The sequence below is a fragment of the Salarias fasciatus genome (genome assembly GCF_902148845.1).
Source record: "Salarias fasciatus chromosome 23 unlocalized genomic scaffold, fSalaFa1.1 super_scaffold_20, whole genome shotgun sequence".
NCBI classification, from domain to species: domain Eukaryota; kingdom Metazoa; phylum Chordata; class Actinopteri; order Blenniiformes; family Blenniidae; genus Salarias; species Salarias fasciatus.
The window spans coordinates 8271859-8298981 of record NW_021941230.1 but is presented as its reverse complement, the minus strand read 5'-3'; the positions used below and the strand labels follow the sequence as shown (position 1 = coordinate 8298981).

The following is a 27123-nucleotide window of genomic DNA, read 5'->3' as shown; positions in this document are numbered from 1 at the left end:
ATGTATACATCCTCCCTGCCCCGGGGCAGCCAACAGCCCCACTCCTCCCATGATGCCTCAGTGTGAGGGCGCGTTAAGACAATAGTGCCATCAGAGCTGCATCACCCCAGGCTCTGTGTGTGTGTGTGTGTGTGTGTGTGTGTGTGTGTGTACTTGTGTGTGTGTGTGTGTGTGTGTGTGTGTGTGTGTGTGGTTTCTCTCTGTGGCCCAGATGGGGTTACATTCCCATTAGCATGCAAAGCTCATTTTAGCATGTTTTTGTTTTCTTTTACACACACACACACACACACACACACACACACACACAGAAAATCGCATTCATCCACAGAAAGCTTTTTTTTTCCTCCTTCTCTTTCTGTGTCCAGCAATACATCATGGTAACATAATTTTCTTTCCCCTCTCATCAGATCAGAGCCGCTTTTCCCCTCTTCTTCCTGATATTAGATTCTGAGCTCTGATTTGTTTTAAAAAGAAAAACGAAAAACACAAATCGCAGCCTTAAAGTAACGTTTATAAAGTGCTTTGGCAAGGAGAATGGCAGCGTTTTGGAGTTGAAACTGGCAAAAACAACACCGTTAATAAAATAAGTTAAATGTAATAAAGATGAATTAGTGCTGATTATCCAGGAGAAGTAAAAAGAAATTACAAAAAAATTGGAATCCTTTTGAAATTCAGTCATTTTAATTTAAATGTGAATCAAAAAAGTTGAAAAAATTTGACATTAAATTGTAAAAAACATTGATCTCATTTGTTGTAAATGTTCCAAAATACAAATATGTATAGACTCAATCAACAGCAAGGCAAATAAATCACTGATGCAATTTGTGGATAAACTGGAGGACGAAGAATAAAAAAAGTACATATTGGCCCCGTTTGTCTGGACTCGGTGAGACACGTCGTCCTTCCGGCACAGAAAACCCGTTTGGCGTCGCTCTGAGATGCCGCGCGTGTTTTTCACGGCTGACGTTTACATTCCCAGCATGCTTAGTGAACCTGTGACGACGCCGTGATGAAGCCACTCAGACGTCAGGAGCCCACTGGGAATGAGGCTGTCTCAGATCTTCCTCCTCCTCCTCCTCCTCCTCCTCCTCTCCTGACACTCGCTCTCATTTCTAAGTTCGTCTTCTCTCAGAGGTGACGAAGCTTTTCTCTCCTTCTCATTCTCCTCCTTCGTGTCACCTTCATCCCAGTGACAGATCTTCTAGTGGGACTTCCTGTTTCTGCCAGTGTTTCAAAATAAAACCGCATCTGTTGAGATTTTTTTTTTTTTTTTCTCCGATAAATCTAAAAGTACCCTCTTCTTCCTCTTTCATCCTCCAGATGTTTTCTCTCTGGCCTTTTTGTGCAGTCAGCAGTTCTGATGTTCTGACGAAAGATACAATTTAACGCAGAAACGCTGCAGAGAAAACACAAAAATCTGCGATTTTTTGTTGTCTCACGCACCGAAGGTCTGTTTTTAATCTACGCAGTAATATTGATTAGAAAACAGGCGCAGTTCATTGTGATCGTCAAGATATCGGTGTTGGTGGGATTCGGTGCGTGCGGCGCTTCACCTGGCTGCGCTCCCCCGTCGTCACGGCGACCCTCCATCAGAGCCGAGCCGCCGGACGGGAACCTGAAAACAGGAAGCAGCTGGATCAACATCCTGCCGGCCTGGCAGCCTCAACAATGTCCGCCTCTGTGCTGCCGGCGGCCAATCGCGGCGCGTCTTTCTGGATTCTTTCCAGACGGATGCCAGCCCCACACACACACACACACACACACACACACACACACACACACACACACACACACACACTTCTCAGGTTTATTTTTAGAAAAGGAGATGTTAACTTGTTAAAATCGTTTCGCTGCAAAGAGAGAACAGCTGATTCTGATCAGATCTTGGTGCTTTTATTAAGCCAAATAAAGGAATCCTCAGTATTCAGGGAAACTCACTGAGCCAAGTGATGAAGCAGAATCCACGTCCACCATCTTTGACCCCCAGCAGGCCGAGCGGGAGAGGAAAGGCTGGTTGGTTTCATGTTAGAGAGCAGCTCAGACATGAGGAGGCGTCCTGATCTGTGCAAAGTGCTGCTCCTCTTCCTCCTCCTCTTCCTCCTCCTCCTCCTTTGTGGCGCTGACACATTTTTCTCAGCTAATGAATTAATAAAGAGCCACTCACCCACTGGCCTACTTCAGACCTGAGGTGTCGCTCACAGAGCCGAGGGTACGGCAGGGTTAAGGCGGCGTCGGCGCCTCCGATTGGTGGAGACGCTCTCAGTCTAACGCCACCGCAGGCTTTACTGTCTTCCGCTCAGGAGTAACATGCATTTCTTTTGTTTTTCTACATCCATGACTTTGCGCAGTGCATGATGTGTGTTTCTTTCTGTTTTTGCTTCAGATGCGTTCGTGAACAGTCAGGAGTGGACGCTGAGTCGAAGCGTGCCGGAGCTCAAAGTGGTGAGTTCGAGGACGGCGTACAGTCTCTGTCTGGTCATTAAATCAAAAATGAATAAATAATAAATTAAGAATGATCTTCAACATCCTCTGTCTCCCCTCTCCCAGGGCATTGTGGGTAATTTGGCCAGCGGGAAGTCGGCGCTGGTCCACAGGTACCTGACGGGAACGTACGTCCAGGAAGAGTCGCCCGAAGGTAAGAACGCCTCCAGCATCCTCGTCGTCTTTTGACTTCATTTCAGGTTTCATCGAGTTAAAAACGACACTCGGGTTATCAAAATAAAAGACTCGTTTATAAGAGTTGAAGTGTGTATACTATGTGGATGAATGAGAAGGGAATAATGAGAATTTCCAGATGGAGGAGAAGTAATTTCCAGTCTCCTCCTCCGACCTCGTCTCCCTCCGCATCTTTAGAGACTCGAACAAAAGCAGAGATTTGAGCAGCGGAGCAGAAACCTCGATGAAGACACGAGTCACGCACGCAGCCAGCGTAATGCTCTCGTCCCAACTGTCCAAAAATCAGGCGTGAAGCGTTCAAGCCCCTCCGACCATCAGGCTCATGTTGAATAACGGGGTCGAAGTGATTCAAACACCGAATGTTTGACCTCTCAGCTCCTTGCAGCCACTTCCCTGAGCAGCAGCTTCAGCGAGCGTGACGGCAGCCCGATGGCTCCAAACTCACACTGCTTCATGTTTTACCGTCCACCTCGTCCTGCGCGGAGACAGAAAACTCTTGGTTTTATTTTTTTCCTGCAGTGCCTCGGCTCGCACGCCCCGCAGCCACGGCCATATTTCTCATCCAATATTAAAGCCTCCCACATACTGAACGGGACAGCAGGCTCCCCAGGCGGAGACCCACTTCTGCTCGAGACCCACTTCCTTTAATATTTCACTACATGAGCTGCTTCCTCTGCTGGATCCTGCACGCACACGGGAGAGAGCTCCGGGCTGGACCAGGACTGAGCTGCTCTGAAACTCGAGCTAAACTGGTCTGAAACCAGGATGAAACCAGGATTCAAGTGGTCTGAAACCAGGACTAAACTGGTCCGAAACCAGGATGAAACCAGAACTAAACTGGTCTGAATTCAGGACTAAACTAGTTTGAAACCAGGATAAAACCAGGACAAAATGATTCTGAAAGCAGGACAGAGCTGGTCTGAAACTAGGATGAAACTAGAATAAAACTAAGACTAAACTGGTCTGAAACCAGAACTAAAGTGGTCTGAAACCAGGATGAAACCAGAACTAAACTGGTCTGAAACCAGGATAAAACCAGGACTGGTCTAAAACCAGGGCTAAACTGGTCTGAAACCAGGATAAAACCAGAACTAAACTGGTCTAAAACCAGGACTAAACTAGTCTGAAACCAGGATAAAACCAGGACAAAATGAGTCTGAAAGCAGGACAGAACTGGTCTGAAACCAGGACTGAAACTGTGTTGGTATGAATGGATAAGTGTGTGTTGCAACCCAAAGGGTAAGACTGGTTTAGGGTGGGATTCAAAGTTCGTGAATAATGTTGTGCGATTGACTTCCTGTGAATTTTGACGGGGCGGAGCGCCGTGATTGGCTGCCTGGGCGTCTTCAAACCCCAGTAATTTCGTTGTAACTCGTTGCATTGAATCAATATGAATCCAGTCCAAATAAAATTAAAAAATTAGTACAAAAAAATGAGTGAAAAGCAGAGACGTGAGTCTGTTCCAGCACAATTCCATTCCCTTTAAATCCAATCCAAACCAATGCAAAGGTAAACTATGGAATTTTTAAAATGCAAGTCTTGAATCATTAAAAGTTTTTTAGAGCCACATAAAGAAATGTTGCCTTAAAGTAAACTCTGATAATTGCATTTAATGTTGTGACTATTTGATACTTCTCTGCAATTATGCAGAATAAACTAAGTGGAGGACGCCAAACTGCCTAATTACCTTTGTGTGTGTATGCTTGTGAGTGTGTGTGTTTGTCAGTGTGTGTGTGTGTGTGTGTGTGTGTGTGTGTGTGTGTGTGTGTGTGTGTCAGTGAGAAGAAAAGCTGCTGCTCATTAACCCTCTCGACCCCTCCGTGTATTTAAAGCCTCTCAAACCATCAAACGGGGTTTGTTTAGGAGGGAAACTCTGCTGCTTTTGTTCTGCGGGGACCCACCCGGACTCAGCCCACAAGCCAAGTTTAGCCGCCGGCAGGAGGAGAGCGCTGCTCACAGAGCGTTTTTTCCTCCAGAGGAGGGCAGGAACGGGGAGAACTGCCCCTGCACAGAGGTGGCAGCTGGGAAACCGAAGCCTGCGGGGTCGGGGGAAACCCCCGGATCAGATCGTATCCGAGGTGTTGCGCCCTCGATCTGAGAAAACCCGCCTCCGGCTTGCGGCGTATCGCCCCTTCCATCGCGCCCCGGCGTGACTGCGCTAAATGCCCCAGTGGTCCGTCGCCCTAATTACCCCGCCGCCCTGCCAAAAGCAACACGACGCGGCCTTTAAAGCAGCCCCAAAACAGCCGCTCCCCCACGTCGCTCGTCTAATGACTTGGCATGGCGGCGGCGCCCATTCAGCGCCAATTAAATTTAAAAAAAAAAAGAAAAAAAAAAAAAGAGCCTCTTTGAAATGGTTGCGTAACCGGCGAGGAGTCGGCGGAGCCGGAGGGGGAAGAAAAAAGGACGAGGGAAGCTGTTTTCCAAAATTCCTGCCGTCTAAAAATACGCGGGGCGACCGGATTCCCATGGCGGCTGATTGGGAGCGACCGCAGCGCCACGACGCCACCGGGCAGAACTATTCTGAGCCGGCGGGCGGCGGCGGCTCACGCTGCAGAGCCCGTGATGTTCACGGCAAAGACCCAGAGAGTCCTTCCTCTCCTCCTCCTCCTCCTCCTCCTCCTCCTCCTCCTCTCATGTTTTCGTGCCCTTTGACCTTCAGGCAGCTGCTAATAAAACTGTGTTGATCTGTTGTGCTGCTCGCTGCGTTTCCTCTGTGTGACCCTCTCGTAACCCACCCTCGCTGGCCCGGCGGTCCCTCCGGGCTCCGGTCTCCGGGTCGGGCCGTGCATGCGTTCACCTCGGCTGCATCTTTGATGTTTTCTTTGTGCTTTTTTTTTTTTTTTTTTTTTTTGTTGCTTTTTTTTGTTTCCTCTCTTTCTGCTTTCTGGGCTGCTCTTAAACGCTAGCTGACGTGGATGCAGGTAACTATCCCCTGTCTGCCTCGACTCAACAGTCACTCATCCCTCTGTCGATCTGTTCATCCGTCCGCCCCCCCGCCCTCCACCCCCACCCTCCTTCCTGAAGCAGCTCGGGTTCAGCGCTGGGCATCTGAAATAAGTCCACTACTCCCTTTTTTTTTTTTTTTATTTCTCTTTTGTGTTTAATTCACAGAAACACATTAAAATTCAGTTTTCTTCAAAATTTTAATGTAATTTTCGTGTTTTGTTTAATTTTATTGTATTCATCATCATTCAATGCATTTATTTTTTAATTTAATTCACTTTATTTAAAGATTGTCTTTTTTTTTTTTTACAATTACACTACTAACAGTTGTATTTATTTTACATATTTGATAATCTAATTCGCTCAATTATTCCTTTACATTTTTTTTTTTTTTTTTTTGGTTTTGGTTTTTATGTCCTCTTTGTTTATTTTTTGGATTATTTTTGGTATTTTTTTTATTTATCATCATGCTGTTTCTTCACACAACCACCTCCTTTTCACCCGGAGGATCGGTTCTTTCTGACGTCGGCAGCCGCTGAACCCGCCGCTCACCTCCACTCCTCGCCTCGTCCCTTTCAATGAAAACACACTTTTTTTTTTTTTCCATCACCTGCAGCAGCTGTGAGCCTGAAACGACACACACTGTATTTACACACACACACACACACACACACACACACACACACACACACACACACACACACACACAGTGCTGAGTCAGCACCGACTGAAACATCTGCTCCGCAGCAGACACCGATTGTCACTTCCCTTGGTGGGTTTGTGGTTCCTGAACACATTTACCACAAGGACTTATGGGGGATTTATAGAGGCTGGGTTACTCGAGAGGAACAATTCTGTGAAACCAGCAGGACATTTTTACCTGGAAATGAGAAATTTTAGAATCGTTTCAATGGATTCTTGGTTTAAATATGTTCAGTTTGCATGTCTCAAGATTTTCCCCGTGAAATAAGGATGAAGATGGTTGAAAGTGAGGCTGCGGCCGGGAGGAATAACACTGAACATTTTACGATGCTTTGAGATATTTCCTTTCAGTCCCCTAGAATACCCACAATGCACCTCACTGGGAGCCTCCATGTGTACGTTGTGGGGTTAAAATGGTACATTTTGGCCTCCTCCTCCTCCTTCCTGCCGCAAACTTGTGGGAGAGAGAAGGAATGTGTGTGAGGACATTCCCGCCGCTTGGCGTTTTAAAATCTCGCCACTCCCTCTTGATTCTCGGTTTTTATTCTCTTCCTGCTCAGATTCAAGCCTCACACTCAGCTGCAGGTGCTTCCCTGCTAACAGCCCATGTCTTTTTATTTACTTTTCATTTATCTTTCAAACTCGATCTTCTCCGTCTTGGTAGATATCTCTCCTCACCTCCGCTGGCCGATGTTAATTTCTCCACGCAGATTTTCCTCCTCATCTCTCCCCGTCCCTCCCGTTAGCCTAAACGCCCTCCATCACGCCGATCTCCGTCTCTCCCGGCGTGACGACCGCACGCTGACGTCCCTAACTGTTCTGGTCGTCATTTCCCGCCCCCCCCCCTTGCAGGCGGCCGCTTCAAGAAGGAGATCGTGGTGGACGGCCAGAGCCACCTGCTGCTCATCCGAGATGAAGGAGGCCCGCCGGAGGCTCAGGTGAGTCCCGGCGCAGCTGGGGGGGGCTGCGTGATGGCGGGACGCTCCGGGAGGGAAAGTGGGTCAGGTCAAACTGACCGAGCGCAGCCAGTCTAGACAGAAAACTGGGATCTATCAATAATTCACCTTTCTGCTGCTCCCCGAGCTTCCTCCGAAAAGGGTCCTGCAGCGTTTCAGACGAACCGATTATTCACGTTCAGCTGGTTTGATGCATCTTTAAAAACCCAAATCTGTTTCTATGAACACTTCTCCTTCTTCTCCTTCCTCTTTTTTCCTCCTACTTCCCTTTCTTCCTCTTCCTGATAGTATTATTACTGAAAAAGTGTGTGTGTGTGTGTGTGTGTGTGTGTGTGTGTGTGTGTGTGTGTGTGTGTGTGTGGTTGCAGTTTGCGTTGTGGGTGGACGCCGTCATCTTCGTCTTCAGTCTGGAGGACGAGATCAGCTTCCAGACGGTCTACCACTACTTCAGCCGCCTCGCCAACTACAGGAACACGGCCGACCTGCCGCTGGTGCTGGTGGGAACGCAAGGTGAGGAGTTAAAAGAGAAGGAACGATCTCCCTTCATCCTTAAAACAGCCTCGCTCATCTTTCACTTGTTTTCTTCTTCCGCCATCTAGTGGTGCAACAGCACGAGTACAGCCTCCAGTTAGAATCCTCGTTGGAATATCAATTGGCTGTTGTTGTTTTTTTAACACCTTCCAAAATGTTAAATTATACATCTGTGAGTTTATTTTACATCAGTTTTTGAGTGCTTATGGCGCATGTTTTTTGCCGATTCATCACTTGATTGTAATGGATTGTCATACTTTTGGAGTGTTTCATGTCTCCACATGTGTGTTTTTGTTGTTTAATTTATGTTCTTGAGGTTTTCCTCGTTTAATTGCCCTCCTTGGGTTCTGTGATCGTGTTGTGCTGCTTCCTTTTTGCTTCTCAGCATCTGATTCCTATCAGACTGCACATGCAGCAGTTCACCACCAGATGGAGCTCGAGTATCACTGTTTATATGGAAGCAATCCTGCTGTTCCCATGAGATGTCTGTGACTTTTTACTGATGTTTTCAGCGTACAGTGCCTCAGTTTGACTCTTTATTGTCCAGTAGCAGAGCGGTGTGTGATTGTTGTTGACTTCCTGTCCCAGACGCCATCAGCTCCGCCAACCCGCGGGTGATCGACGACAGCCGGGCCCGGAAGCTCTCCAACGACCTCAAACGCTGCACGTACTACGAGACCTGCGCCACCTACGGCCTGAACGTGGAGCGAGTCTTCCAGGACGGTAAGAGCCGTGGCCGGGTCACACCGAGCGGGGAGTGTGGTCCTCTGGGAAGGTCACGCTCCCCTCCGCCCCCGCCCGCCCGGCCATTCGCCTGCTCTTAATCACACGTCAATTAAGAATTAAATGGACCCGCTCAGCTATTTAGCTCCAACTGAACAGCAATTAAGTTTTATCTTAGCGAGGGGAAGACACAGAAAGAGACGATTCCCCACCGGGATTAATAAAAGAAGCGGACATTAAGAGAGGAAGAGGAGGAGGAGGAGGAGTGTGTCCGGAGAAATCAAGGTCCTGAGTCCGAGTCCCACCTGGAAACAAACGTGTTCAAGAGACGCACTTCTGTGAAGACAGGAGATGGTGGCAGATTTTTGTTACTTTTATCAAACCATCGTCGGCGTTAATGTGACTTTTAAACGCAGTCTGTTGAGTTCAGTGCAGAAAAAAGGAGCAGATAGCTTGAAAATAATGAAACAAGGTGTTGAGTTTCCCCAAAGAGATCATGGGGAAAAAGAAGTGGGCCCAGGATAGAGCCCTGAGAAACCCCATCAGTGTTCCTGCTTTTGGTCTTTTCTCATTATTTTTTCAGATTTTTTTGTGCTTATCAAACATTTTCTCTGTATTCTTAAAAAGCCAGCTGTGACCTGAGGCTTTTCCCCCTCATTTTGTGCTCCTTTTCGTACCTGTTCTCACCTCCCGGTTGGATTTGGCGCCCGAACGACGGCGAAGGTGAAAACTTAGAGAGCAAACAGCCGAAGTTTTTTTTTTTTTTTTCTTCCTATTATTGCAGATAGTAAACCCCGCGGCTCGTTTTTTACACTCGGAGAGCACATTAATAAGACGAGACGTTAATGAAGCGGCGAGAGGCCGGTCGGCGGGCAGGCAGGCAGGCAGGCAGGCGCGGGGTTAACGGCTGTAATTAAGAGAGAAATGGATGACACGGACTCGCCGGTTAATTAGCAGAGCCGAGTGTGACGGCCTCTGGCTTCGTCTGCATCCACCTCATGCCTCCCATCCAGCAGGTCCAAAACACTCCGGATGGTTCCTCCCTCCCCCGCCGCAGCCACACCATCAGCCCTCTCTTGAAAAATCGGTCTCAGTCGATTGACTTCCTGTTTTCTGCACAAATGTGAGGCACAGTTAGCCAACTAACCGATGCATACACCTGACAGGAGTTTTTTTTTTTTTTTTTAATTTCAGATAAATGTAACCTAAAATTGTGCACACACAAAGCTTTTTTTTTTTCGTTCACCGTGTCCAACAATCTGAGCGCGGTTTTTTTGAGAGCGAGCAGTGCTCAGGGATGGCCAGCAGGGGGCAGCACAGCAGCAGCTGCAGCCAGAGCCGCATCAGGGAGACTGCAGCTTTTTAACCTGAGAGAAGAAGAGATGATGATAATGAAACTCTTCTGTGTGTGTGTGTGTGTGTGTGTGTGTGTGTGTGTGTGAGTGCGCTTGGCCCAGGAGGAAGGTTTCTACACTAAACGCCGCCTTATTATCCTCTTAATTATTCCACTGTGTGTGTGTGTGTGTGTGTGTGATCGTCTCTGACACTGTCTCCTTGTATTTTTCTCATCATTATCCCAAATTAATCAGTTTTCTAATCATCCAGCAGAACGATGAGTTTAATGTTTTGTGTCGACGCAACAGCAGCCTGCAGCTGTGTGTGTGTGTGTCTGTGTGTGTGTGCGTGCGTGCTTGCGCACTTATATTTATGTGCATCTAAAAGCTGTCTGACGCTTGTACTTGATATATTGTGTGTCTGTTGTTTTAGTGAAAATACATTTGTGTTCTTTGTGTGTGTGTGTGTATGATGTGTACAGGATTTTGTGAACGCAGTTTGAGTTGTGTTGTGTGTTTGTGCATGCCTGTGTGTGTTTGTGTGTGTGAGAACAGTGCGTTTTTGTTTGTCTACGTGCTTGTGTGTGTGGTTTTGGTTAAATGTCTTTTTTTTTTATACAGCTGTGTTTAAACAGTGTATTTGCATGTTTTTAGTTTGGGTGTGTTTGTGTGTGTGTGCGCGCGCGCAAACAGTGTAGTTTTTAGTAATTAGTTCTTTGCATGACCTTAATTTGCGTTGAGGACTGAACCAATGACGCCGCCTGGCTCCCGGCCCCTCTCTCTCTCTTTCTCTCACTCTCTCTCTCCCTCTCTCTCTCTTTCTGTCTCCTTCTCTCACTCTCTCTCTCCCTTTCTCACCTGTTGGCTACGCGCAATTAAACTGAAATATTTGCTTTCAATGTTCATTTTATTTTGTTTATATTTCTTTATGGTGGCTTATTGTGTTTTCTATCAACTTCATTTTTGCTTTCATTATTTATTTTATTTTTTAGTTTTCCTTCGAGCCACTCTGAAATTGTTTCTTTCCCTTGTGAGGTTTTTCCAGAACGGACAGCTCTATTATTTCCACAGCTGCATTGATAAATGCACGATTTAAAAAAAAGTGTGTGACAGATTTCCCAGATCAGCTTGCGGAGAGGTTTGGAGCTGATTATCGATCCCCCCCCCCCCCGCTCGTGTTTATTTAGATCACCGTGCGTTTCCGTCTCTGCTGACGGATCGCTCCTCCGCTCTCCGCTTTTAAAGTGACATTTTGCAAAACCGCTCCCGCTCGTCCTGTCGATGGCCAATGAAACCGCGATTTATGAAGGAGCCGCGGCGCCGCCGCCATCGATCGCACGCATGCACGCGAGCCCCGGCGTCTCTATGACCTTCCTGCATTGACTGTGGCGGTGGCGAAAGGGGGCGGGGCTTCAATTATTAGCATTTTGACATTCACTACTGTAAAATGCACTTAAAAAAATAACATTATTATTATTCTTCTAGCTGTGTATTCAAAATGTGGTTCATACTAGAGTGTGTGTGTGTGTGTGTGTGTGTGTGCCCAAGCAAAGCATGTTGTAATGGGAAGTGAAGCCTGGTCCAGTGGGCGGGGTAGTGACCTCTGTGGGGGATGGAGGGTGGGGGGGGGGAACGGTGCTGCTGCTGCTGCAGCCCCTCGTCCATCACAGCGCTAATTTAATTAGCCTAATTACACCGACACGAACCTCCAACACACACACACACACACACACACACACACTCCTCATGTTGGTCTCTTTTTTTACCCGTGTCAGGATGCAGTCTGAGGCGCTTTGTTAACACTCACTAACAAGCTTAAATGACCTCTCACACACACACACGTTTTCATAATCACCTGACTCCTGATAAACCCGCCTCTTTAAACACATTTTCTACTATAAAAAAAAACCCAAAACAAAACAAAACACTTGTTTGTTGTTCCAGAAGCAAACTTGGAGCAGCTCGGTGTTTCCTGTAAACTGGCTGCTTTAATCCGATCCAGAGCAAAACGCTCCCGGAATAAATTGAAGTAACGGGCTGCACGCGGCAGAGAGCCGCGGCCGCTCGGTGTGTCCACGTCGTTACTCTGCCGTGAGTTTGAATCTGCCTGGGGGAAAAAAAACCCCCAAAAAAAACCCTCCAATTTTAAGCTGGCTTCAAATTTAAATCATTTTAAATCAGACTTGGAGTTCTGCACATCTGGAGGTTTTAATCGTGTATCTTAGTTTTTTAAGGGGAAACAAACAACATTAAGATTGAGTGTGTTTTACCGTTTCTTTCAATTATTCATATTATTACTATATTGATATTTATTCATTCTAATTGTATTTCATGAAGGTCAATAAAACTATTAATTAAAGCATTATATACTTTTTAGCTTCTCACTCATTATTGATTAATTCATAGAATACTATAAGAAGTCCTGTAGACATGTGGATATTTCGCTTTTTTTTTTTTATTATACTGTCAAATGTATTCTTTTAGTTTTATTATCAAAAACCTTTTTCTTTTATCAGCAGAATCATTTTAATTCAAACGGCACAGACATGCAGTGAATCAAAAGATGAAAACACGGCGCTAAAGTTCAACTCCTTAAACTTGGACGCCGAAAACTTGCTCAGCCGCTTCACGGATCGTCTAAGATGTGTGTTTCCTCGCCACGTGTTTACGCACAGCTCAGTGAAAGTTTTGAAATCTGGACGCGCAGTGTGAGAGTCGGAGCGCTGCAGTCGGCCTCTCCCCCACCCTCCTCCTCCTCCTCCTCCCCCCCCGGCGGCGCGGCCCCGTCATAAATCTGATCAGAGGGGAGACGTTTCCATTAGAAGAAAATGGCAGCTTCTCAGAGCAGAACCGAGATTGATGGATAAAGTTAAATTGCATTAACCGTGCAGTTTAAATATTTAGCGCGGCCTTATCATAACTGTTCTTAACACTTAAAGTAAAATACAGCCTGCCAGGTGCCGGACGGAGGCGGAGGAGGAGGAGCCAGGGCTTTGAACCGGCAACCCCGTCTTCCTGTTTGTGCTCCGCTCCGTCTCTGACAGCGCCGGCGATAAATAAATCCTGCGGAGTCGGCGCCCGGCGCCCGGACTTGTTTGCGCGTCAGGAGCGAGCCGGCGCTTTAGTGACTCCATTAGCTCCGTTCCAATAAACAGGAGCCCGCTTCGTGCCCTCGCAAGATGAAGCCATTGCTTTAATTGGGCTCGTTAAAGCCGCCGGCTCCGTTAATGAGGAGCCAGTCGTAAACATTTACCTCCAGGTGACTCGGGCCGAGCCAAGGGCGGAGGCGGCGGCGAGAGGGAGGCCAGACGGCCGGCCTGGCCGGCAGGTTCAGCGTGGATCTGCGATCAGAACGCCGCCGTGTTTTCCACGAAAAGTCCCAACTTTCAGTTTGGAAATATCTTAAAACGTGTCATGATATGAGATATACTACTGAAGTCGCCATGTTGGTGTTGCGTGACTTTATTTTTGTGCGTTCCTGGTACGTCTCTGACCCGCGCTGTCGTCCTGCAGTGGCTCAGAAGATCGTGGCCACCAGGAAGAAGCAGCAGCTCTCCATCGGGCCGTGCAAGTCGCTGCCCAACTCGCCCAGCCACTCGTCCGTCTGCGCCACGCAGGTCGCCGCCGTCCACATCACCCAGGTAGTGGGGGACATCGCGCGCACGCCGGCGCCTCCCGCTCCGGCGTTTTCTCTGAACCCTAACCCCCTCTTCTTCCCCCTCGCAGACGAGCAACGGCGGCGGCAGCCTGAGCGACTACTCGTCGTCGGTGCCGTCCACGCCCAGCACCAGCCAGAAGGAGCTGCGCATCGACGTGCCGCAGACCACCAACACGCCCACGCCCGTCCGCAAGCAGTCCAAACGCCGCTCCAACCTCTTCACCGTAAGCGCGGATCAGTTCACCTCTTCATACCTCTAGAACAGCTGCGTAGCCGCTGGTCACTTCATTCAACATCAACTCGCGTTTAGCGACGCTTGCTCGTCCAGGGAGGATCTTCCGCTGACAGAGCTTCTCTTCCGTTTGCAGTCGAGGAAGGCGAGCGAGCCGGACAAGGACAAGAAGGGCCTGGAGGCTCGGGCCGACAGCATCGGCAGCGGGCGAGCCATCCCCATCAAACAGGTGAGCCGGCGCCGCTTCGCCGCGCGTTTGAAGCCGCGGCCTTGATTAACGGCAAAAAAAAAAATCACACACTCGACATCAATTAGAGCGCCGGGGCTCCTCCGGCCGCGTCGTTAGGCGCCGGAGAGGGCCGGCTTCTCGCCGCCACTCCCCTCCCTCTGTTCGGCCACTTCATGCCTCCCCCTTCAAAGCCTCGTCTCCTCGCCGCTCCCTCTCCCCGGCGCCGGCGTTTTAAAGCCACCACAGAAGAAGAAGAAGAAGAAGAAGAAGAAGAGGGGGCAGGCAGAGGATGAAGAGCAGCCCCGCTGCGGCGGCGGCACCTGAACTCGCTCTTAATTTGTCGCAAACAAGCTCCCCTCGCGTCGAGCGCTGAAGAGTGGGAGGAGATGTGGAGGGTGGAAGGGGGGGTGGGGGGGGGGAGCAAGGGGGTCTCCTGACAAGCAAATCAGGCAATTAGCGAGCTCTAATCGCGGCCTCTCCGCCGGCCGCCGCGGCCTCGTTTGTAATCTCCTAATGAATAAATCGCATCTGTGATGAGGGGCGAGCAGCATTGTGAGCAAGGAGAAGAAAAGGGAGGGAGAGACGGGTATGGGGGGGAGGCGTGCGCGTCCGGGGTCGGCGTCGTTTCAGAACGGACCACCGCCGAGCCGGCGCAGCGGACGCTGCCGTAATTGCCGCCGAACGTGTTTGAAAGTCTCCGCCGCCTTCGCGCCTCTCGTCTTCTTCTGTGGTGCTTCGCTCGGCGGGAGGCTCGAGTGCGGGGTGGAGCGCCCGAACGCCGCTTCATTATGTCGTTAAGTCCCGAGCGCTCCCCTCGGACCGCGCACTTCCTGTCCGCCGCTTCTTTCTTTTTTGCATTCATTTTTTTTTTTTCCTCTGATTTTTCGGCGTCGGTCAGTCTGAAATGTGAGATTTGACAGAAGGTAAACACAGCTGTGAATCAGACCCGCCGAGCAGGCGGGTGAGACGGCAGAGAGAGAGAGAGAGAGAGAGAGAGAGAGAGAGAGAGAGAGGTAAACGCTTCAGAGCGTCTAATGAAGAGACGAGACGCCGAGAGCCGTCTTCAGACTGACGTCCGTCGGCTGGGCACTCTGAGCGGGAACGTGCTGGCCGTCGCCCCGGCTTCGTTAAAACCTGCCCGTCACCTCCGTGCTAATGAAGCCGGACACCTACTCCAACCTCGCTTCCCCCTCCCCCTCCCCAACACGCTGCTGCTGCCGCTGCCCGGCAGAATAAAGGCGAGGAGGCAGCGCTGCGAGGCAGAGCGCCGAGCCTCCTCCTCCTGTTGTATTTTTTGGAAGTGGACGTTAATTGATTTGATGGTTCCCCGTGGTCGCTCCTCCGCACGCCGTAGACCTGCTCCCTAATTACACTCCGAGCGCGCGCGCCCGTGTGTGTGTTTTACAGCCGCCGACGAGAGGGCCGCACTTCACATTCAAGGTTCAACTGCCTTTCCCCCCGCCCCATTAACGCTCCATTTGCACCGCCGCTCGCTCTCGCCGCGTGTGTGTGTGAGCGCATCGACCCATTAGCTCGGTGTTCACACTTGTTTTTTTTTTTTTTTTTTTTTTTTTTAATGAGACGCTTCCTCCGTCACCTCCGAGTCGCCCAAAGTGAACTCGGAGCAACACTCTGATCAATCGGCTGCGGGCGCCACGTGTTCCAGGTATAGGCTCCGTGTTCACGCCGAAAACACCCCGACCGGAGCCACACACACCTCTCGGCTAACACTCGGCCATGTATATTTACATTTTTGCGAGAAGAGAGAGAAAGAAGACAAGTGGTTGCATAACTTTTCTGTAAAAGAAGAGAAAACACGTCATAATAATAACTCATAATTCATATTTTGCATTGAATTAAAGGATTATGTAGGATGTTAGAAGGATTCCTGGGACAAACTTAATGAATCAATCGATGATCAATCAATCAATTGGACGGAGTGGGTGGGGCTTAACATTTCTAGAGGTGGAGCAGTGTGTGTGTGTGGTGTGTGAGCGTGCGTGTGTGTGTGTGTGTGAGCGCCACTTGTTTGCTCAGCCCTGATCTCATTAAGGCAACTCTCAGCGCGACACTTGACAACTCGGTGGAGGTTCAGTTCGCCTTCTCTGAGAGGAGACCGCCTTCGTTAAGAGAGTGCTGCACTCATTAAAAACACACACACACACACACACACACACACACACACACACACACACACACACACACACCTGGATGTCAAGACACAGCGACTGTAATGAGAACAGGGTGAGTTTACACTCTGACACCGTTAAGACTGTTAGAAATGTACGTAAAGTCCAATCGTCGTACACAGACACACAATCCTACTTGTGACACACACACACGCGCGCGCGCACACACACGCACGGAAAGGATTCCATGAGGATTTATGGCAAGCAACACAAAAATCTGAAGTTAAAAGTGAAAAATTACAAATAGGATTGAAGTTAAGAATAATGCCGGTCAATTTAGCCAATAAGTATTTTAAGAAGTAAATTATTCAACATGTTAGTGAGTCAGGACGGAAGTAAAACACAAGGCGAGTAATTAAGTAAGGTGGGACATAAATACGTAACGAGCTGAGTGATTTTAGATTTCCCGTCATGAACGAGCTTGTGCCACATTGCTGTTGTCATTCCTGCTCCTGCCACCGGGGGGCGTCCCGCGCGGCGGCCGTTCAGATGCGGAGGTGACTCGTGTTTGATGAACTCTCCGCGGAGCGGGGCGCTCGCCGCAGCCGGAGCCACACGTGGAGCGGAGGCTGGCGCCTCCCGCGAAGACGCCGCGGCCCGCAGAGGAAACGCTGGCGCCTCTCCTTCCTCTTCTTCTTCTTCTTCTTCTTCTTCTTCTTCTTTTCTCTTGAAGCGAGCGAATGCGTCCAGCTTTGTTTACAGAGGCTGTCGACGGCGCAGGGCTCCTCCGACATCTGCTCCGCGCCGCTAATTAGCCCGTAATTACCGGAGAGGGGGGGGGGGACTCGCCGGCGTCTCCGCCGAGCGGCTGACCGAAGCTCTTTGAAAAAGCAACAATCTTAACAAATTAATTTCCTCCGACGCGGGACTGGACGCGCCGGAGAGCGGGCCGCTCATCGTTTTTTTATGTCCCTGCTCTCTCTTCAAACCTGCAGGCCCAACACGACTTTGTCATGACCACGAAAAACGCAAAAACCGTGCGTTTTGGCGTAAGTTGACGAATACCAAGAAAGAGACAGAAGTACGCAAAGCACCACGTCTTCCACAGTTCGCCTCATTCAGCCGTCCGATGACGCGAAATCATTTGCGATTCAAGGTGAAAACCCAGCGTCTTCCGCTGACCACTCCATCGTGGCCTCGGCCGGAGCGTCGCTTGCCCTCGGACCTCTCGTCTCCCTCTCGCCGCCTTCCGAGGAGCCGATTTACAGCGTCGCACTTTGTAATTGCCTCTCGCAGGGGCTCGCAGACGAGCAGCGGGGCTGGGTGGTTTTGACAAGTCTACTTCGTGCCCCCTCGGCGCCGGGCGCTTTGTAAGGAGTTAATTGGATGGTTAATTCGGGCGTTATTTACCCTGTAATTCATTAGTTTCGCCCCGCCATTGGCAGCGGGCAGGCTGTAATTTCACGCTCCGCAATAAAAGATGTCTCATAATCTGCTTCATTTAGCAGCCAAAGAATTTAATGAAATTAACTGCGGCCCTAATTAAGACGGTGAATATTAAAGACCTGCTATCAAGGCTTTAACGAGGGTGACATGATCCGCCTTCCGCCCGGATTGGAAAAATATCATTTCCCAGGGAAAGGTTGTCACCGCTCGGAGCCATTTTGGCCATGATGACATTTTTGTCATGCACACTAACCCCTGGAAATGAGATTTTTCGGGGGGGGCGGAGGATGTGTCGCAGGGACGACTCTCCTTTTTTTTCTTTTTTTTTTTTTTTTTAGTTTGAGAAATAATTAAAACAAGGAACACAGGCGTCAATCAAAGAGCGCTTTTTTTGTTTTTTTTTAGACGGTGCTCATTACGCCTCTGCGCCGCCGCCGCCGCCGCCGGTCTGGTTCGGCGCCGCTGCAGGCGCGCTGGAACTGTCCCCGCGGTGGCTTTGTTGTCTGGCGCCGTGTGTGTGTGTGTGTGTGTTTGTGTTTGCGTGTGCGACGAGGAGCCGGACGAAAGCGCGGCGGCGCTGACCCGAGGGGTCTCTCGCCGCCGAGGAAGAGGAGTCGCGCCTCGCCTTCGCCTCCCGCCTCTCGCTGAGGTTTTTTATCCACTAATGAATTGAGACTGCTGAAGTAAGGTTGGATATTGAGTTTCTAATTAATTACCAGAACTCTTATCAGATAAATCAGCCCCTCTTTCGCACCCCCCCCCCCCCCCCCCCCCCTTCTCCTCCGCTGCTGTTTTATTTGATCTGGTCCGCGTCCTGCTCCCCTGGGCTCGCCCTTCGCCGTCCTTGCCTCATCAACGCCGACCTTGTCGCGGAGACGGACGCCGCCGCGCGGCCGTCGCCGCGTTTTGATGTTTTTTTTTTTGTTTTTTTTTTATTCTCCGCCGCTTTCATGCCGTTTCTTCCGACCCCTCGGCGTCTCGCCGCCTTCTGAAGCCGCCCGCCGACCGGGTCAAGAAACCGCACGGAAACCCTTCAGACTCCAAACGCGCCGCTCCGCCGAGGCGCCGCGCTCGTCTCGACTTCCCGTTTTAATGACAGAAAGTATAAAGCGACAGGTCAGATCTGCGTCCGAATTTTGTAATTAGAGCAACAGAAAAAAAAAAAAAAAAACAACAAACACCGGAGTCTTTCCGCCACAATTTCAAGACTCAAACCTGATTTAACGCCGCACTGTTGCAGTGGATTTTCTGAAAAAGGCAACATTCTGACTTCTGGAAACTCCAAAATTTTAGAAAAGTTGTACGAACTTCAGTGTTCGGACACTTTAGTGACGCCAGCCCTCAGATTTGTGTACCTCAGATCAAGTCTTAAGTTGCGTTTAAAAGGGTTGCGGGTCCAAACCCAGAGTAGAAAACCGGTCTTTCAATGTGTTCTAAACACAGTGGAAGTTGAAGGTGAGGAAGAATCCCGAGTCCCCCCCCCCCCCCCCCCCCCCCCACCTCGGTGTCTACGGATGACGAGGGTCTCGGCGTTTCCAGCTGCGAGCCGCAGCACACGGAGGTTAAAGAGGCTCCTTCTCCCGGCGTCGAGCCCTTTATCCCCGCCCGTCTGTCGGCGCTGAGATTAGAGCGGCCCGCTCCGCTCCGTCTGGGAGGATGATGGACGACCTGCGGTCGGCGCTCAGGCCACATCAGATGGCCGCTGCGATACGGCCGGGATCGGCCCCCTCCTTACAACACTGTCATCAGCGCGGGGGGGGTGGGGGTGACACCTCTAATTTAGCCCGCTGCCTCTCAGAGGACGTGGCAGAACAAAAGGGCCCCGGCCCCCTTTGAGAGGGCCCCGTGGTTCTCTGGAGGGTTCGGTCTGCAGATACCTCCTCCTCCGAATCGACCCCCCCTCAGATCGGCTGTCAGGCCGCCGGCCGGGCCTCGGGAGAGTCCATTGTCTGAGCAAAATGGGGGGCGTGATTGAGCGATAAGGGGGACAGATTAGTTGGTATCAACAAACCTCAGAGAAATTCTTTTGTTGGACCTTTTTTTTTAAACTTACGAGCGCGGACAAAAGAACTGAAGGTAATTTCGGCCGTTGCAAAAAATAAAAAAAGACTTCCTTTGGGATTGTTGCCTTTTCCAATCTAATTTGGTGAGTTGTCAGTCGATGTCCTGAACGCTGTCTGTCAGTAGAGGGCTGGAATTGGTCCCAACCAAACATTTTTCTCACTTTTATCGTGTTTGAGGGAGGACATTTTCAACCAACAGTTGACTCCAGTTGTTCGTGGATGTCCTGCTTATTTTGAGTCTTAAACCTCAACCAGATCTCTTTTCTCAATGAGTTCTGAGTTTATTGAACTTCCAGTTCACACTTCACACAACACCTTCTCTCAGAAAGGTCATTGGCTTTCACATCTTGAGAAATACGAACGGACGTCGGTGTTGTAACCCAGTCAAACCTCACCAGAGGGTCGGGATCTTGTTCTGGTTTGTCCGACGTTTTCTTCTAAACGAGCTCCATTTCCTCGTCTCATTTTTTTGTTTTAAACTGTAGGTTAGGAGCTCCGGCGCACGCCTTTGTCACACAGAGTTCCTATCTCTCTGCGGCCGTGTTTTGGCGCGACGGATCCGTCCTCTTACGCGAGACGTCGGCGGTCTTTAATCAGACCCTCAGGTGCGACCGTCCTCCGATGCGTCGTCTTAACGGATGACTCCATATCCCGGCTCCCCTCGAGCGGGCGACCTTTTCTTAAGCACTACCTCGCAATACTTCACCGGCGGACGGAGAAGAGGGAGTGTGTCCGCGGGAGTTTTGTCGGGGCCTGTGTGACGGCGTCTCTCTCTCGAAGGCTCTTCAACCAAACGTGGCCCTTTTTTTTTTTTTTTGTTTTGTTCGGCCAATCCGCAAACCTCGCCGACGCCCCGAGACGTTTGCAGATACTTAACAAATGACTCCATCTCGTCGCTCAAACACCCCCCCCACTCCTCCTCAAGCGAGCGACCTTTTGCAAAGCGCTACCCCACAATACTTCACCGGGGCGGAGAAGTGCCTCGGCGCTGCGAGGGGAAGCGAGTGTATCTGGGGATGTATTTATCTCCCCACATCTATTCTCCCATGTGGAGACCTTGTGAGCTGTCATGGCTGCCACCGCCGCCTCCCCCCATCCCCCTCCTCCTCCTCCCCCCTCCTCCTCCTCCCGAAGGTAAAATAAGAGCGCGCGTGTGAAGCCCGGGGAGGTGAGTAATGAAAGATATTACCCATCAGGAGAATTTCAACGCGGCGTTCAATTAGCCAAACTGATCGCTCGTCGTCCCGGCGATGGATGGCTCGAAATTAATCCGCCGACGTCTCCCTCCCCGAAACACCCGGCTGGATCCGGGAGCGGAGGAAACCGCCGGGGTCTCACGGCCTTTTACGTTCCTCTGAATCCAGACAGGAAAAAGACGGAACATTTATTAACATTTCAGTTCTGCTTTATTGAAAAAGCGGCGCCGTCGCCTTGGAGCCTCGGCTCCAGAGTCGTGGTTTCGGCTGACACGAACTGATGAAAGAAAATCCCAGTGGATCGGGCCGACCTGGGAAGTCCTAATTGATGACAGTGCTAATGTAAACACTCGTCCTCCGCTCTGCCTGGGAACATGCGGCCGCTCGCTCGCCCGCTCGCTCGCTCGCTGGCTAACAGGCAGTAATGGATGATCAGCTGGCCTGACAGCTGCGCGGCTGCCGGCAGCTTTCACTTCAGAGCAGCGGGAAGCTCGTCAAGTCGTGTTTAGCACACCGTGGGGAAGCCCTGTTGTTGCTGGAGCACACACACACACACACACACACACACACACACACACTCAGCATGCAGAGCTTTGTTTCACAGCCTCATTACAGGAGCAGGAAATTAGTGGAATCACCAAGAACGGGGAAAATACTGTGTTGAGTTCGCCGGCCGTGGGACAGACGAGCGTCGGACGGTGGAGCGTCTCGGTTTTGGCCCACGGGTCATGTGTTTGACACCACTGATCGCTGTCTGCGTTGACAGTAATGTTAGTTTGGTGTGTTTTCCAGTCTCTAGTAACGGGTGTGTCCAGCACCTGTGGCCGGTTCATTCAAGGCTTTCCTTCAAATTAAGAGTCCTGAAAGGGCGATGCGAGCTCTTGAGGCCTTTATTTTGTCCCCTCTCCTCGTCCCGTCGCCGTCCGTCACTCCGTCCTCATTGCAGGATGATTTCCCGTCTCATTTCTCACCTCTGCAGACACAGTCGGAAGATATTTTAGACACTTCCAGGGTAATAAATTTGTCTCATTTTCCCCCGGTAGCTCGCCACCTCGTCCCCTTCGCCGCCACCGCCGCCCGCCCGCCTTCCACTTCCCTCTTTGTCACTCCGAGGCGCTCCTTCCCCGGCGTTATGTCACCGCCAATTACACCCGACGCGCCGTCACCGGCGGCGAGGGGTCACCCCGGGCCCGCCGCCCCGTCCCGCCGCCACCGACCGGCCTTAATGAAAGCTGAGCGGTCGGGGCGGCGGAGAGTCGGCTTCTGTCCATCAGCCCGTCTCCGCCCCTCCCCCCACCCCCACCCCCACCCCCCCTCCTCCTGCTGCCCCCCTTCACGGCTGGACTCTATTAATATCCTCTGTCGGAGTGTTAATGTTGTAGAGGTCCAGTGAAGTGACACGCGTGGCAGCGCGGCTGTAATTGCTAATCAGCGGACAGTTTTATCCCCCCCCCCCCCCCCCCCCCCCCCCACCCCCCACCTCGCCCTCCCTCACCCCGAAACCCCCTCTTTCTCCCACTTCCCTGCCTCTCTCTCGCCTTCTCTTTGACCTTCTTCCTTTCTCTCTCTCTCTCTCTCTCTCTCTCACCTAATGAATCCGGCTCAAATGAAGTGTGGGCGGGCGGCGGGGCGGGCGCTCGGCCTAAACGGTCAGTCAGCCGCAGCTGATGTGCGTAGGAAGGAGAAAAGGGAAAAAAAAAAGAAAAGAAAGAAGGAGTCAGACAATTAAATAAGTGCTGATTTCCCTCCATCTTTCCTCACCGCTCTCAGCTCTGCCGCAGATTCCTCCTGTTAAAATGTTGTTTTGCGCGGCGATGAACTCTTAACCCTTGGTTAGACAAGCGTCTGAAGCTTGTCTTTTAAAGTGACAGTGGTAAATTTAAGAAAAAAAAAACAAGAAAAATACTGTTAAATTGGTTGTTTTTTTTAGTTTTTACTTAAAAAAAGCTGCATTTGAACATCAGCTGTGTCTCTTCACACTCATTTCTAAGTAGAAACTGAGACATATTTGTGATTGCAGTTGGTTTCACACCACTTTATAGAAAATGTAATTCTGTATTTGTCATGAAGATGATGTTTTATTGTTTTGCTTCACGCCAAAATTAGAATTTGGAACGTCGCGGTGACGATGATGTCGTGTCGTCCTGCAGGGCATGCTGCTGAAGAGGAGCGGCAAATCCCTCAACAAGGAGTGGAAGAAGAAGTACGTGACGCTGTGTGACAATGGGCTGCTCACCTACCACCCCAGCCTGCACGTAAGGAACAAACACACACACACACACACACACACACACACACACACACACACACACACACAGTGAGAAACACAGCTCTGATTGCTTATTAGATTACAGCGCCGCGCCAGCCAGTACTGACCTCCATTTATCTGCTGCTCCTCATCTCTCTGCTGTGTGTTTCTACAAACTGCCTGGCACACACACACACACACACACACACACACACACACACACACACACACACAGACAGAGTGTTGATGGCTTGTGTATTAATTAGGATTCGTCATCTGTTTGCCCACGCCGCCGCTGATGATGTGGATATCAGCTGTAATGTCTCTGCTAATTGCCCCAGCTCTCTGCCCTGCTGGCACAATATCCTGCCCCCAATGCTGCTTTATTACCACACACACACTCACACACACACACACACAGGGTTTGTGTGACTGCCACTCAAGCTGGTCGGTCTCTCCTGCCTGAGTCCTGATCAGTCCAGGTTTCTGAAAACGCGATGAAATATCAAACTCTTTAATTAATTCGAAGTGGAGCTGCAGAGGTCTGTAGGTCTGAGGCTTCGTTTCTACCGTTAAATAATCCTCCTCACCCACCCGCACTGGGACCGGAGGCCGCGCCGCCTTCGAGCCAGGCTCCCCCCCCCCCCCCCCCCCCCCCCCCGCGTGTGCCGTTGCAGGTTCGACTCCCCGCGGAGCCGACTCCCCCCGCTCTCCGGCGCGCCGCCGCACGTCCGTCAGCGATTAGAGCAGCCGATGCGGTAAATTAGTGCTAAAAGTCATCAGTTAACACATCAGCAGACACACAAAACCCCCTCCAGCAGCGGAAAGCCGGGTTTTTCTCCTCAACGCGCCGCATCTGCAGCGGCGCTGCCGCCGCCGCCGCCGTCAATTAGCCTGTTTGCGAAGGCTAATCGAATGAAACTCAATCAGCGCCGCTAATTGCCCGACTATGTGCAAAGAAATCACATTAATGCCGCTAATTAAGTGGATGGCAATAGATGCCACCTAATTGGCAGGAAAAGTCTGAAAGAGAAGAGGGATCAGGCCAAAAAAGACGAGGAGAGGCTAATTAATGGCCGCCGCGTCTTGCCGACACTCGCAGATGTTTTTAAGAATACCGGAGACTGAAGCCCCAGAATCAGATCAATCCACTCGGAAAACAATAGACAGTCGGCTCGCTTTGTCTTTATCACTCATTTACAGGTCAGGTCACGACCCGCACCAAATAAAGGATGTTTTTTCTTCAAAACGGCAACTTTACAAGTTGGACAACAACATCACACCTCAGTCAGGAAGTCCGCAGTTTATGTCGGAGGTGTCGGTTGGGCCTTTTACAGGCTGGTTATGATGAAAGTCTCGTTCCCCTTGCTGGCCTGGTCTTTCTCTTTTGGGTTTAAAGTTCTTGTTTTGGACCAGTTCCCTTCGTCTCGGTTTGTGCTCAGCTGATTTGAAGCCGGTTCTGCACTGGTTCGTTGGGTTTGGATGTGGAGATTAATCGATGTCGATCGTGATCGAGACACATACGTGCGAGATACGAGTGTATCGATTCATTCAGTGTGTACCGATGCGACGACGGCTTATAATCGTGATGCGTCGTTCGCTGTGTGCCTGATCGGTAATCTTGACAGTTGCATCCGTTTTTACTCGTTGTACTGCATTCTGCCTTGTGTTTCCGAGGCGTCTTGAATGCACCGTCATTCCCGAAGACGGACGGAAGCCGTATGCGCATGCGCACACACACACACACACACACACACACACACACACTGCGCTACAAGTTACAACAACATGGCGGAGTGCAGTAGCGGCAGCGCTAAATTACAAGATTTTTAAAGACATACTGGAGGATCCTGCGAACCAGTCAGCGCTGTATGGTTCCCAACTCGGAAAGACGATGCTGCAGCTGCGCGGATGTAAACAAACTGACATGCGGCTGACGTGCGCGCTCCCGACAGTCCTCATGCGGAGGGAGCCGCGCATGCGGCGGAGAATCCTCTGTCCTTTAACGCACCCTCAAAGTTCAAATCCATCGTTTGGAAGTACTATGGATTTTACAAGAAAGATGGCAAACTTGACAAGACACACGTTATTTATGCTTCTAAACTGTCTGGGAGACGGGGATATGGACATTGCAAAGCGTCACTTGAAGTCACTCATTGAGAGTGATGTGGTACTACTGTTACTGTACCGTTTACACTTACAGCATCTTATAGAAATCTTTTATTTGTTTTTGTTTTACTCTTATTGTTACCGGACAGTAATACATAGTACTGGTAGAGAGATTACAAGGAAGATTTGTTCAGATATTAAAGGACAACTTCGGTTTTTTGACACCTGGACCTTATTTCTAGGTGTGTGCATGCTCATATACTCACTCAGACAAACATCGTGCAGCTCGGAGTCCTTCAGAAGTTATTTAGATCCAACCGATGTAGCCGCACTTAGCGGGGGCCACGGCAAGGGAGCTTCAGCGCGGGACAGAATCTCTGCAAAATCACTCATTTCGGCTGTATTTCTTCATCCATCGCCAGTGTTATCATAAAGTCAGCTCATCTACCGTCTTCAGGTGAGTCAGCTGACAGTTTTCGCGAACTTAGCCACAATTAGCTCGGATGGGAACGTTGCGGAGCTCCTCTCCCCAGCAGAGAGGCACTTTGAGTCGGCCTCGGCTGTCACGGTGCCCCGGCGTCTGACTTCCAGGGGCCGAGTTGGAAAACGGCCCTCAGCTGCTCCACGGAGGCTCCGGACACCGGCGAAGACGCACGGCTCGCGCGCGGCCGCTGGGCCGCTGGACGTCTCTCCTCGCCGGGAGGAAGCGTATCTCCGCTCCCCGGCGGATGCGCGCTCCGAGCCAGGCCGCGGGACACCGCCGGAGGCCCCCCTTCCGACCGAAAGGCAACCCAGCGCCGATGGAGGAAGAAATACAGCCGAAATGAGCGACTTTGCAGAGATTCTGTCCCGCGCTGAAGCTCCCTTGCCGTGGCCCCCGCTAAGTGCGGCTACATCGGTTGGATCTAAATAACTTCTGAAGGACTCCGAGCTGCACGATGTTTGTCTGAGTGAGAATATGCGCATGCACACACCCAGAAATAAGGTCCAGGTGTCAAAAAACCGAAGTTGCCCTTTAAGCACTTTTTTGCTCCATTTTCTGCTTCTAAGGAATAAACCCAAGCCTATTTTAACACACTGAATGAATTGCCATCTTCTTATTTTTTCGTTTGCTGAATAGATAACATATGATATATTTTTTGCTTCACATTGAACTGCATTTGATTGAACAAATTTATTAAATGGCATCGCAAACAGGTGTATCGCATCGTATCGGGAACAGTGAATCATACATCTCATCAGGATGAGGGGTGAATCGTATCGCATCGAATTGGGATGGAGGGCGAATCTTATCGTTTCGTATCGAAAACAGGGATTAATCGTAAGTAATCGTATCGGCAGGGATTCAGTGTATCGCAAATTATATCGTATCGTTGGCAGGGCATCGAGATGCATGTCTCATCGCCGCAGTAATGGAGATCCACACCCTTAGTTTGGACCTGGTTTATTTTTATGTTAAGTGACTTCTCGACTGGTTTCTTTGTGTTTTTTTTAGTTTTTCTTCTTGTTTTGGGCCCGGTTTACTTTGTTAGAACTCCAGTACATCCATCTCAGCTCCCGTGACTCCCTCCTCCTCCTTCTTCTTCTTCTTCTTCTTCTCCTCTTTATCTGCTGTCGTGTCCTGATCCATCGATCGTGTTTTGGAGGAGCTCGCTCCGTATGGATTCTTGTTTCCCTCGGCGTCAGCAGTATCTCGTATCTCTCTTCATGTTACATTTCTCACACTGACGCCGCCGTTTATATGTCCATTTATACCGAGCAGTCACACACACACACACACACACACATACACACACACACTATCGCAGGGCCATCACCACCTGCTGTCGGCGCGTTTGGTCGATACACACATCCGTCCTGGACGCCGCCGCCGCTGCCGCCGCGTGGCGTGGACGACCGGGCCGATGATGAAAGCGCTCGGATGCAAATGGAGACTCAATTACCT

The 27123-nt window shown here is 50.3% G+C and overlaps 1 protein-coding gene across 1 annotated transcript in view; it reads left to right on the top strand.

Moving 5' to 3' along the window:
- agap1 (ArfGAP with GTPase domain, ankyrin repeat and PH domain 1) overlaps positions 1 to 27123 on the top strand; it is a 62434-nt gene that overhangs the window by 10706 nt on the left and 24605 nt on the right. Inside the window, 10 exon segments of the mRNA XM_030086000.1 lie at positions 2384 to 2442; positions 2548 to 2635; positions 5586 to 5600; positions 7177 to 7262; positions 7649 to 7790; positions 8400 to 8534; positions 13382 to 13509; positions 13595 to 13750; positions 13895 to 13987; positions 22972 to 23076. Of these exon segments, the coding sequence (XP_029941860.1) occupies positions 2384 to 2442; positions 2548 to 2635; positions 5586 to 5600; positions 7177 to 7262; positions 7649 to 7790; positions 8400 to 8534; positions 13382 to 13509; positions 13595 to 13750; positions 13895 to 13987; positions 22972 to 23076 (1007 nt within the window).